The sequence below is a fragment of the Cephus cinctus genome, unplaced genomic scaffold, assembly GCF_000341935.2.
Source record: "Cephus cinctus unplaced genomic scaffold, Ccin1 Ccin1_scaffold0168, whole genome shotgun sequence".
Taxonomy (NCBI): domain Eukaryota; kingdom Metazoa; phylum Arthropoda; class Insecta; order Hymenoptera; family Cephidae; genus Cephus; species Cephus cinctus.
Genome location: NW_014332892.1, coordinates 2064072 through 2077511, shown reverse-complemented (window position 1 = coordinate 2077511; position 13440 = coordinate 2064072). Strand labels below are relative to the sequence as shown.

Below are 13440 nucleotides of genomic sequence, written 5' to 3'. Positions count from 1 at the left end.
TACCACGTAGTCCAAACAGTAGAAGAGTGAAACGAGGTAAAAGAATAAATTAACAGTGTATACTGACAAACCGAGGAATATTTTACTTGAGGAAGTTCATAGCATGTTTCGCGATGCCTCCATGATTTTCCCAGGCGTCAGAGCAACTGGCCATGAAAAAGACAAAAAGAGGAGTAGGTAAATTCGCCCGTGAAAATAGAGAAGGTGCCGGGAGGCAGTGGGGTTCGAGTAGGCTATGAAACATATGATATATATATATGCCGAGGGAGAATGGAGGGGGCGAGCGGAGACGAGGGCGAAGAAGAACCTCCTGCAGTTAGGAATATCGCGCGCATGGCCGTGAGGATCGAAGCGGCTGACTAAGCACGGGGAGAGCGTGATGTAACGTGCGATTAAACAGGAGCCGAAAGCCCGGGTCAACAGACCGCTAAAGAAAGAGAGTGGAGACACAAAACACAGTAAAAATAATCTATGTACATATTTCTAAGCGTCTAGAGCGTTTCCACTAAGCATCGATAAATGCCAAATTTAACGTCTCTGAAAAGCCACAGCTAAACTACCGGGATCGCGGAGTACGCAGTCTAGAAAGAGAGTCACTTCGGCAACTACAGGACGATACAAAACTGGTAGAAGGCTTGCCGAGAGAACCGGAGAAAGGCAACAACGTAGTTGTGGCTCTCGGTACCGATGGAATGGGTCTTGAATCTAGACGCGAGAAAACACGTACGTACATACATGCGGCGGAGACGCAAGAGAGCGACGAGCGTCACCGATAATAAACGAGTCCTGTGCTGGTATAACGCGTAGAACCTACGTACAATGAAGAGGGGGTAAGGGACGGTGAGAGAGAAGGGGTCTTCACAATGCTCTCCAGTACTGTTCTAAAACGTAATTTAACGCGAATGCACTCCCGGGTTTAGCGAATGTATTATTGCCACGAATAACAGCAGCAGGAGCCTCACGGGGTTTTGGTTATGTCGCGTCAAATTCACGGTTGCCATTTGCGATATCGTGTACGTGATGCTTTCCCGTTTACGAGCCGCCAAAAACGATCGCCAAGTGTCAAGGTTGCCATTTTACGTAAACACGAGTACGGTCCACGCACGCTCGCGCACTCACGCTCCCGCGTACTGGCATCGCTGTCACAACAATCCTATTATTGCGGTTACCCGCGCTTATTTCTTTGTGACACTTGTACGCACGTACGCCATTGCACGCGTTATTGACAACGCGATTGTAATTTCGCAATGTACCTCGGCAGGATAACACGACGCGCCACCGACCTAAAGCGCCGTAACAATTTTAGCGAATTTCGCTAAGGATTCGGCGGTCGGCACTCGCGAACGAATCCCCACTACTTGTTCGATTCGCGATGCACTGCGCATGTCGCTACTATCAGGGACGTACGATTACAAGAATTATTTATATAGCTTTGACCCGGGGCCCCATTTATTTTACTTCTTTAGCCGCGTAGAATTTCTAGCGTTGTAACTGGTTGGTAACTAGTGTGGGCTATGTTCTCCTAGTTCTTTGCGGACACCTTTCCTCGTTCTTTCATTAGCATAGAGAAGAACTTTCCATACGAATCTGTTTGGTACTTACTATGTTGACTAGTGATGAGTCACTTTTCTTTTTTTGTGGGGATTGTATAGTAATACCGAGTTTACTTTTAGGGTGAACCAGATACCCTTTGGAAATACAGCCCTTTGTCAGTACCTCGCCCTTCCATACAGCTTTTGCATATTCCCAGGACAAGAGTTTCATTTGTTCTATATTGAAATAAAAACGGTCGTCTTGTCTGGTATGAGTTAAAGACACACGTGCATGGTGCACTGTGATTCATTGTTTAATGATGATTACAATTATAGGTTTGCAATTCAGCTAGTAATTCGTGCGACCTTCAAACAGCCTTGAGGGCAAGGGATTTGCTCTAGATGTATTGGATTTTGGTTGGAGTTTTAGCTTCCTAAAGCTGAACTGTTCTCCTGAAACAAATATAAGTAGTTTCAGGTTGACTTTTCGTTATAGTGCATGTTTTAATTGTCAGTGATCTTGGAGAATTGATTTTTACTAGTGATTGGTTATGATAATTATTAATTTTTAATGAGTTAGAGCATAAATTACGCTGGTGATGAAAATAAATGTTGACGGAGTACGATGGATCTTCTGGTCCAAGTTCTAATGCCCAGTGCGTGGCACCATGCTTTAATTAACGTGCCAATCCTGACTGACGTCATAATCAGTCGACCAATCCACTCAGCCCGCGAATTAACCATGCAAACACCTGACACCATTTGATGCGTCCCCTTGCCACATCATAAAGTGGCTGGCTGTAGCTGAGGAAATCATGGGGAAGTCCCGTGATCGATGTCAGAATGATAGATTAATGCCCAGCTGTGCTTATGGTATGATTCAAGTAGCCAATCCTTGTAGAACCTTGTAAGAACGTAGGAATTCTTTAAAAAGGTGGCGGCATGCCTATATATCGATTATCGTCAACGACCAATGAAATGCTTGTGCGTCGTAAACAAATCTCTACGATTGGTGGAAACTTTCCCGCCAGCGGGGATTCGGGAATCCAGGGTTTTAAGCATGCGTACAAAATACATTTGGCGTTCGATCCTTTAATGATCAATTGCATTACACGTTTCATGGTTCAAGGTCACGAAAGTGAGTATCTCTGTATGCTGCCTACGACCAGAAATAAATATATCCTTCCGTGAATAAGCCATAAAATTTTTTATTTGCTCTATTTATTGTACTAAATCAATACTTGGGTCGTTGAGTATAATTTGCATTTTCAGTGACGTGGAATGTTCAAGGTCATGGTTCAACTATTAGACGAATATAATTAAATTTTTTGTTCTCTTCCTTTTTTGTGGTTTACAATTTCATAAAATATTATTTGTGCATAAGTCTAGTGCGTTGGTTCCTCTTCAGTCGAGTCTAAGCGGAAATGTGAAGTGATTGCGATAAAAATAAACGATTGAACGGGTTATCGAAATTATGATACATACAAATAATAATTTTCTTTTTTTTTTATTTAATTCCTGGAGATGGGATTATTTTACAAATATTTGCATCGTACGTAAATGTAAGTCGCTCGATTGATCCGAATAATCTTACAGTTGAGAAGCATCAAGCACAATACAAAAACTACGTTTGTTGCGAAAATTCAGATATAATATTAACCCTTGTTTTCTGTTTATTGTAAAGCAACATTGAGCATTTAAACATAGTAGACAGGCGTTACATAAAAAATTTTCATAAAACTGTACCAATCGCAGACTAATTGCATTATCATTCACATACGGTACGTTGAGCCGAACAAATTTGAATGAATTATATAAATATTGTATGTTATATGACGCAGATATATAAAGCAGAAACAAGAAAGGTTCAATTTTCAACAGAACATTATCATAGCCTAATACGTCGCTTGGCAAACGGAAAAATGAAATTGTGGTCAGAATATTTATCTGTCCATTACGCTATCGTATCCTGGAGTGTACGCTGATTAACGTTCAGAAATAAATGACTTTGAAAAAAGTAAAATTAAAAAGAAAACGCAAATGATCCACTTTACTGAGAAGAGAATCAAAGTGGTATGAAAATTTAATCTAACGCCATTCCCTCGTCATCGTCGTCCTTCTTGTCAGAGGAGGAACCGCCTCCCTGGGGTGGTTGTTGCTTCTTGCTCTTATCGTCTTGTCCTTGCTGTCCCTGATCCTGTTCGCTCTTAGCCTCTGACTCCAAGGCAGTGACGAATTCTTCAAGATTTCCACTGGCCGCCGCGTTCACTGCATCAGCACCCAATCCGAATTGTCGGATGACAGGGCCCGCCTGGCCCGACTGCAAAGCAGACCAGAACATTGATAGCGCCTGGGAGAACTGGGGAGATGATAGCGTGGTACACAGGCTGTCCCCGGGCGGCAAGTGCGTGCTCATTACTCGCTCCAGACTTCCCGTCGCAGAGAATGCCGATGGGATGGCATTGGTCAGCTCGGTCGCTACGCCCCTCTGCCGGACAATAAGCTGTGCTGTAGCTGACCGAGAACAGCAGATAATCCCTGAACCACCACCCCAACTGCTCAGCAAAGCCAGGGTCTTCGACAGCCACGAGAAGTTCAGGCACAGAATGCTACCAAGCAACGTGAAAACCATGCCACCGTTTTTCACAGATATTAAAACGACGTGCCTCTCCTTTTATTCGATTCCCTTTTGCTATTCTTATTTACTACAATCAACCACACCACAAGACTTCACTTGCTATATTGATTTTGACTGACAGCACACTGATGTTATTATTAAAAATACGTCTACACTTGTGGCATGGACTTCCTTTGCGGTACTGGAGGTTTGGAAACGTCTGATACGCTACATGTTGCCTGAACGAAAAAGTACTTGTTTGCCTGGAACCTTATTGCAGCTGTAACCGGACACTCTGACACGTAATGTTGTGAACATCAAAGTGTAATGTGGTGATTAAGTCCATTAGGAGCGTTTACAATTTTGTATGACTGCGAGGTCTTCCTCAATTTGTATACTGAAGCACCGACGAATTTTCTGTGATAACTGAGGATTTCTGTTATTAAACAACTGTCTGTTATGGATTTTTAAAACCTTATATTGCCGAACTGAGGGTTCTCTGAAACCACATAATGAGTGAGCTTTGAGCAATTAGTTACATGTATCATAGTGAGTCGAAATGTCTTCTAATCAAATCCACTTACTTGTGTAGTTTAAGGGGATTTGATTTTTTTTCGTTTTCTTCTCTTTATCGATAAAACTGATATGAGATAGGGAAAGAAATTTTTAAGTTGATTATCTATAATTCTTATGAAATTATATGATGAAAATCGATAAACAATATTACGACTTTTCTGATGCACAACAGAAGTCCAGCGACCGGTTGTTGGCTGTTTGCACCCCTTGCTATTCTATTTCGTAGCAGTACTTCTATGTTGCTTATCCTGCGTAACACTGGGGGAGGTTAATATATTGCTTCGATGACACTGTAATTTATAAATGATGAACAGATGATTCGTAAATTAAGTGTTTTATATATATTGAACTTTGTATGCTTAACAATGAATTGTATCAGAAAGTTTCCAAACACAGTTACGGTTGTTGAGAAGTATGGATTTAATGACTGCCAGATACGAAATACAGCGAATGGCATGTTTTCCTGAGACAGTTAGAGTGAAGCTATAAAGTACTTAGTAATGAGATAAATAATCTATCCCTGCAATCCATTCTGTTTAGTTTCAACAGGTCTGTGCCAATACGATTATATTGGGCCTCTGACTGATAACGAGAAGTTGTATTGGTTTTAATTTTCGTATGAAGATAAAATAATAAGTATAAAAATGAAATATATCAACTCATGAAATTAAAAGGTTAATATAATCAACATGTGATATATGGTGAATTTAAACATATAATTATTTTATATTTATATTTTTTTAAGAGGAAACGTTAGAGTGGGTGCATGATAAAAAATAAAGAAATAATGTAAGTCAATTTATGCAAGACTTTCTAAGAATTTTGTTTCGCAATTGGCCAATGCGTTACGAGGCTATGCTATGTAAAAGATTTTGACAGTATGTTTGGTATTAAAGTTTAAGATAGAAAAAAGGAGTTCTAGGTACAGGCCTGTGATTGTCGTATGAAGAAAAGCGAAGTAAAAAGAGAGGGAATTATTAATCTAATCAAAATGTTTATGTCAGAAGGATAAGAGTGAAGCTTACTGAACTCTACAAAAGTAAGCCTTGATAATCCCCTCCATGATTTTTCAGTATCACACGACACAGACTTTTATCTACAATCTAGAACATTGAATTAGTCAATGTTTAAGATTATGATGACACAAGACTATCTTTAAGACACATTCTGCAGTGCCTTGAAGTAATCTAGAAATTCTGCTCGATAAATGGAGTTGCATCAAACAGTAATTATATGTTTAATATTTTTATGTGCAATACAAATTTAACGTGTAATATTTTTCTCAAATAAAAATGATATACGACTTTTTTCGGATAAAACATAACTCATATAACAATATTTGTAAATGTTTTCTCCGAATGGACAATACTGCAATAAATATATTATAATCCATCGCCCTCGATCAATCATGCATATAACTAGACCGGCAACTAATATTTCGTAAATAACAAGCACAAAGGTGGACAAACAAATGAAGAATAGTTGGGCATAATTTTATGATTATACAATGAATAAAACAAACACTATATGTTAAAAAAAGTATAGTATTACCTGAACAACTGGTTCTGCACCAGCAGGAGTAGGGATGCCAGAAAGGAAACTCTGCAAGTCACTCAACTGGATGGGATTACTTGAACTTGATTCACTTTCTGATGCAGCTGATGGTGTTGTCCTTGTAGACGTTTTAGAACCTGGAAGCAAACTTATCAATATTTTGATCCTAGATAGTTTTAAATGATTTACTAACGAGCTGGTTTAGGAGTTTCAGTAATAGCTGTAGGTGCGGGAGTCTGTGCTGCAGGTGGCCTAGCAACGCTTGTAGTTACAGGAGTCGAAGCAGAAGTAATGGATACTCTTGTACTCTGAACACCATGTGGCCTATTCATTGAACCAAGTAATGTGCCAAGACCACTCATTTGACCAACACCACCAAAGAGTTGCATCAATTGTTGCTGAGACATATTATTCAACAAGTTTTGTAGTTCTCCTTCTGGATTTCCACCACCGCTCCTCTGGGATCCTGGTGTAGGTGGATTATTCAGAACTTCGTTAATCTTTCTGCAATGTTCTTCATCTTTGTCGGTCTTTAAATCCTACGTAAGAAATTGATAATGATTATTAAAACACTTTCACATTATATTCTTTAAATCAACCAAGTAGATGCTTGCGAAGATACACTTACCTGCAGCCAAAAAAAGAATTTACGACTGGATAACTTAAATCGCAAAAGATAAACTCTACCGGTTTTACATTGAGGGACGTGCTTGAATTCACAATCCTCAGGAAAGATGATCAAATCCTAAAATGAATATCGTTCCAAGTCATGATTGCAAAAGAATGAATATAAGAACAATAAATGAATAATTATTTGTAAGGTTAATAATTCTTACATCTTCCACAACTCCAGTAGTACGATCTTTCCAACAAAAATGAATAAGAGAATCATCAGACTGATAAACATACAATTGTCCCTTTCGAGTATCTGGGTTGACCATTTTTCCCTTCATAGTCATTTTCCCAGCTTTAAATTCGACCAAATTCTTGGTTGCACCACGCGTGGCATTATTGCCAAATAAAGCTCCGCCTGACATTATTCAAAGATCTTCGATATCACAATTTTACAATAAAGTTCAGAGAATGAGTCCCGGTACTTTACAGAACTTAAAAACCGTGCAGTCATACAGATGACAATGCAATTTAAGATGGCCGAACCATCAAGCCGAATCGTATTCATACGACACTGTCTGGCGACGATCTAATTCGAACAGATAATTGGCCATTGGCATTCCCCACCACTATCAGTTTTCATTTCTAGAGGGAGAATCAATAGCCAATAGTGACAGGTATTTCCGTTAGACGCAGAACAGCATCGTGTACATGAAATATTAATCGTTTGATACTCCACATCCACTGCTCCATATTGCATTATGTCGTATCATAAGGCACGGATATAACTGTCTTGTCAGCATTGTAGAAGTAGAATATGTAGTTTCTTGCGAGGACCGACAGTCGATAACAGTACATACGAGTCGGATCACAAACATTACCCCAGTCAGACAGTAGTGAGAAAAATGGCGGATGTTGACTTGAACATCGACAATCTTATACAAAGATTGCTGGAAGGTACGTAATACGCACAGTTTTATACTTGAAGAGCATTGCTACGTGTTTTCTGGTAATACTAGCTTTTATTTGAGATATGTCAAGCCGAGCTCTTCTGGCAAATTCATTAGAAAAACGCGAGGTAAAGTCCTTCGTACTTATACACTAAATGTGTTTTCTGCCAGTGAAAATAAGATCGCTTCGCCAACTTTTTACCGTTTTTGATGTGGCACGTCCTCATAGCTTGTTCTTATTGTTATTCATTCAGTGGGACAAAACCGTTACCAAAGGATTGGATTAAAAGGTGCTTCGCTTCTAGTCGAAGCACATCACAACTAGAATCTCTTTTTACTTGATTTCATTTATTTCCGTAAAAACTATTTCTGTTTGTTCTTTCTCTCATGCTACGTTTTGGGACCCTTTGCGGTAAAGTATACCACACACAGAAAGACCAGGTTCAGAAGAAAGCCAAGCTTAAAGATATTTTTTCTTCGGATTTTGTCGGTATGCAATGAGGAAACCATTCCACGTAGCTTCATTTTAGTTGCGCCTCAATTACCTGTACTGTGCATGGCAATTCAGGGATATTACTTAGATAGCATATAAAATTAGTTTACTATTTGAGTATCGCAAAGTGTATATATTCTTCTAAGTTCTTTGCCTATCCTATAAAAGTACATCGCATAGAAACCCTTGCAAAACGATCACAGATCTTTCTGCTGTATTGAATTAATTGTGACTACTTTGTTTTTTACATTGGTGCTACCACAAGAACTTTTGATGTATTTATCGATTAGTCACCAAAAGAGCGTTTAAATAACATATTTACTTTTATCACATGACACAAAGATTATATTAAAGATAAGACACTCTACGTTCTGCCACAAAACATTAAGGAGAATTCGAAACGTTTGAATTTTTTACTACTGTAATTTACACTCTTATGCTCAGTATCGTCAAGGTGTATCATTGTTGATGAGATAGAATGCTCTGACATTTTGCATGCATGACAGTCTACAATCACACTGATGCTTCTACCTAATTGCATGATCATTATTTTATCTAAGCAGCAATCTCACTAAGAATTTTGTAACGCTCCAGGCCACGAGCACAGTACACATGAAATGGCGTACATTATAAACCGCGTGTAGATTAATAAAAATTCTCGCCCACGCATAGACGGTTACGTGTAAGATTATGTTTACTTTAGTATCAAATGTCTTTCTAATTTTAGAAATTTGTGTACATGAAAACCCATGTGGCCTAGTTCACCTCTGGACTAGAGTCCGAACCAGTTTTATAAACTTGGCATAAATCCTCCATCGCCCACTGACCCTTAGCATCCGCAGTTTACTTATTTTTAGCATTATTATTTAATATTACGTTTAATTCATGGAATATGGATTTTACTTTCCTGTTCCTCCCGCATATTGAAATATATTCTGCGCGGGTCCCTCGTAATATATTTATAGTCTATTATAACAATACAAAACAAAAAAATACCCTTTTTAACTGAGATATATAGAACTCCGCGTGTCGCCTAGCAAATTAACAGAATATGCTTTTTGATTAGCAGCGAGCATTCGAGTAGATAACGACTCCATTAGCACCTGTACGCAAATACGAATTTTGCATCCTGTCTCCACGTAGGCGGTAGTATGGTAAACGAATTGGCAACTTGACACCATCTGGATATTAATCATATAATGTATAAGCATCGCACAGCTTCGTTACGTCAACTAAAAACAATTTCCGTCCGTGAAAACGATTATTCGTCAATAATAATCCATAAATAGACATCTTCATATATGCAGATACTTAATTCCTGCTGGTCTGTCCTTGAAAGTATTTTACTTTAATTAATTATTTTTGTCTCTTAATACTCTTACTCTCTCCCGTGGATAGCACACGGTCCACTTTGTCGTAGTTACGACCTTGGCGATATGCACTTTTCCAATAATCACAGTGAAAGCAATTCAACCGCACTCTAAAGACCTTTACAGTCATCTATAAATACGGCAAAGCAATGTTAACCAAGCTATTGTTGAGAATCACTCGAACCTTGTAAAGAAAGTTGCGTTCGATCAAACCGCACAATAATTAATTAATCTTAACAGTCAAAAACGCAACGGTTCGTAATAGCCAGCCATGGCAATCGATTATAAACGTTTGGTCAAATAAAAGGTAATCCAAGCAAGTTCATTTATTTGCTTATCATAAAAAGTAATCCATTAGAAGTGTAGCAGCATAAATTCCCAAAGAGTCAAAATACGTCTCTGGTTGTACAATGTGGCGCCATTAAAAAAAAACACGGGTTCACTACAAACGTCCCAAAATGTAGAAGTCTGCATTCACGACTAAGAAGAATCCGTCATTTGGGTGAATCGGGTACGGATTTAAAAAAAAATCTTCCACGTTTTTGACACAGTGCGAGGATGTCGACCTGGAAAGTCAGTGGTTATGACGGAAGCGGAAGTACGCGGGCTTTGTCTGAAGTCACGCGAGATCTTCCTGCAGCAGCCAATTCTTCTGGAGCTTGAGGCACCTTTGAAAATCTGCGGCGACATCCACGGACAGTACACCGATCTTCTGCGACTCTTCGAGTACGGTGGCTTCCCACCGGAAGCAAATTATCTCTTTCTGGGTGACTACGTTGATCGGGGGAAGCAGTCGTTGGAAACGATATGTCTACTACTTGCATACAAAATCAAATATCCAGAAAACTTCTTCCTGCTGCGCGGAAATCACGAGTGCGCCAGCATAAATAGGATATATGGATTTTACGACGAGTGCAAGCGCAGGTACAACATAAAGCTGTGGAAGACTTTCACGGATTGCTTTAACTGTTTGCCAATAGCGGCGATAATAGACGAGAAGATTTTCTGTTGTCACGGCGGACTCAGTCCTGATCTCCAGGTGATTTATAATTCTTTATACGTAATTGATCCATAAGATTTCATCTGTCATCATGCCTTTTTCATGTGCATGATCATTGGTTTTTTTCTCTTTACTTTCGTCACCTAATGGTATTATGTATTTTGTCCTTGAAGGGAATGGAACAAATAAAGAGGATTATGCGACCGACTGATGTACCGGATACGGGTCTTCTATGTGACTTGCTGTGGTCAGATCCCGACAAAGACGTTCAGGTACGGATTAAAAATTTTTCAGGCACGACATCTCAAAATTTCATTGTTCAACTCTGTCGTTGGCACGTCTCATTCTTTCAAGTGCTCTTGACTAGATAAGAGAGAGAGAGAGAGAGAGAGAGAAAATTAAAAAAATCGCAGTAATGAACCTTGCAGGGTTGGGGCTTCTTTCAAGTGCTCTTGACTAGATAAGCAAAGACGTTCAGGTACGGATTAAAAATTTTTCAGGCACGACATCTCAAAATTTCATTGTTCAACTCTGTCGTTGGCACGTCTCATTCTTTCAAGTGCTCTTGACTAGATAAGAGAGAGAGAGAGAGAGAGAGAGAAAATTAAAAAAATCGCAGTAATGAACCTTGCAGGGTTGGGGCGAAAACGACAGAGGCGTATCCTTCACGTTTGGACCGGATGTCGTGTCGAAATTTCTCAATAGACACGACATGGACCTGATATGTAGGGCACATCAAGTCGTGGAAGATGGTTACGAATTCTTTGCTAAACGACAACTGGTCACGTTGTTCTCTGCGCCGAATTATTGCGGCGAATTCGATAACGCCGGCGGTATGATGAGCGTTGATGAGACACTCATGTGTAGTTTCCAGGTTGGTAACACCTTCTTATAATCCGAATGTCTTGCGCGTATACATAGAATATTTATATTCTTGTAAATTTACGTTTCAGATCCTGAAGCCGTCCGAGAAGAAGGCTAAATATCAATATGGCGGTATGAATGCCGGTCAGGGTGGCAGACCATCGACGCCACAAAGAAATCCAACAAAAAAAAAATGACCGCCCTTCGCTGACCCTGCATAGCAGCAAACACTGTCGTTCTAGGTAAGCCAAGCGTGGATGTATTTATTTTATTCTTTATTATGCCGAGCACTAGTTTGTATGTCAAGTGCGAATGATGCTTTATGGGCAGTCAAAAGAGATGAAAGATCGTTGGTTAAAAGACGTAGGTGGGTATACTTAAGGATATTTTCTCTGTGTTTCAGCCACAGGACATACGACTACTGTACTAAACCAATAACTTAAAAGTTAAAAGTATGACCTCTTCCTCGATTGCGTCTTAAAGGTATCCGGCAGAATAATTGCAAAACGTTCTTTATACTTGCACCGTATCGATCGTGTTATATGGGAGTTCGTCCTATGTGCACAGGATATATATATTAAAAAAGAAATTCTAATCTTAATTCGTCTGCCTTAATTTCACACCGACACATTTATCTTTTCGCGTTTAACCAACAGCATTTCGACACGTCATTTAACTATTTATTGTTTAATATTAAACGTGTAATTATTAATATTACGTTCACCTTGCAATTAATTTAATTGTTGTTGATTAGCGAGGAACGCCATATAAATATATATATATATATATTTTTTAAATATCCATCTCACAAATGATAAAGACATCAAGAGTAAGAAACGTTTCTCCACCTCGTTTATCAAATAACCATCGACTCCATCACTTCCTTCTTCAACTTTACTCATCGACCCATCCACCTATCCAGTCTCTGATATTCAGCGACATTGATTGTCGCTGAAGGAGTCGTTATCAATTATTGTCGACTAGCGATAGTGCGTTAAGTAATTTTTCTTCTCCGTTCTTCGGAACTCCCGTCTGAAAAAGGGAAAGAAGATGAAATAAGAGAAAATCAGTATTTTTAAGACGATGCTTCTATATCAATGATTATGCCTTTATTCGACATGTATCTCAAGAGGGATTTAAGCGTACCTACTTAGCGAACTAGTGATGAATTGTTAAAGCGCGATGGTCGCGCGGGGATAGGATACCGACTTCAAAAGAAAAAATTATTAAGTGTAAGACGTATTCGAATGTTTTAAAGAGGCTAATCAAGGATGCGAACTGAATGTTAAACTTGATAACGAGACATAAAAATTCACAGAGGGCTCCTTCAAATGTTAAAAAATCGTAAACCTGTCTAATAATTTAAGTTCAGCGTCTTCTTCAGCCACTACGTACTCTGGCAGTTGAACGAGATATGTAATACCTGGAGAGAATCCTGGCGATCCTCTTCCTCCTCCATGTTACGATTAGAATTTTTTGCCACAAGACTATGCGTTTATTTTTTTAATTTTTAGTAAGACTAATTTTCATTTGTCCAACGAGCGACACGAATTATTGTTAGCAAGTAAGGTGTAACGCACGACTCGGCGGCGTCCTTATCCCCGACGGACGATTGCGAGAGGTTATCCCTTAATGTGCATTTTAGCCAAGATACATATATTATTTGTAAGTGATGTACCTGGTGCGATTGGACGGACGTGTCTTTGCGCGGACAAGGACTAAGTGATGCGAGAACGTGGAGTTCTTAATTGTGACGTCGTTATAATTATTGGATCGTCCTTACTCACTGGGTACGTCATGTTGAGGACATCCTGAAGATGTAAAACTTTCAGATAATAAACATGCATATTGTTGTACATTCGTGTGTTGGGA

At 39.2% G+C, this 13440-nt stretch overlaps 2 protein-coding genes and 1 long non-coding RNA gene across 5 annotated transcripts; 2 read left to right on the top strand and 1 right to left on the bottom strand.

Moving 5' to 3' along the window:
- Positions 1-333: 333 nt before the first annotated feature.
- LOC112493822 lies at positions 334-2885 on the top strand. Its single transcript, XR_003058637.1, has 3 exons — positions 334-723; positions 1674-1801; positions 1869-2885. It is a non-coding gene; the product is annotated as an uncharacterized LOC112493822 (long non-coding RNA).
- Positions 2886-3023: 138 nt separating this feature from the next.
- On the bottom strand, positions 3024-7511 carry LOC107263920 (proteasomal ubiquitin receptor ADRM1). Of its 2 annotated transcripts, none has more exons than XM_015731603.2 (5): positions 7116-7511; positions 6908-7024; positions 6473-6818; positions 6277-6416; positions 3024-4020 (listed from the first exon to the last, which is right to left on the bottom strand). In XM_015731603.2, exons 1-5 carry the CDS (start codon positions 7314-7316, stop codon positions 3616-3618), a joined length of 1209 nt encoding a protein of 402 aa, XP_015587089.1. In that variant the 5' UTR covers positions 7317-7511; the 3' UTR covers positions 3024-3615. The 2 variants fall into 2 exon arrangements, with proteins under 2 accessions (XP_015587089.1, XP_015587090.1); XM_015731604.2 differs by having other exon boundaries at positions 3024-3852.
- A 71-nt stretch (positions 7512-7582) lies between these two features.
- On the top strand, positions 7583-13424 carry LOC107263921 (serine/threonine-protein phosphatase PP1-beta catalytic subunit). 2 transcript variants are annotated; one of them, XM_015731607.2, is made up of 7 exons: positions 7719-7848; positions 8260-8331; positions 10256-10743; positions 10878-10976; positions 11339-11578; positions 11658-11810; positions 11972-13424. In XM_015731607.2, exons 1-6 carry the CDS (start codon positions 7797-7799, stop codon positions 11763-11765), a joined length of 1059 nt encoding a protein of 352 aa, XP_015587093.1. In that variant the 5' UTR covers positions 7719-7796; the 3' UTR covers positions 11766-11810; positions 11972-13424. The 2 variants fall into 2 exon arrangements, with proteins under 2 accessions (XP_015587094.1, XP_015587093.1); XM_015731608.1 differs by lacking the exon at positions 8260-8331 and having other exon boundaries at positions 7583-7848.
- Positions 13425-13440: the final 16 nt, after the last annotated feature.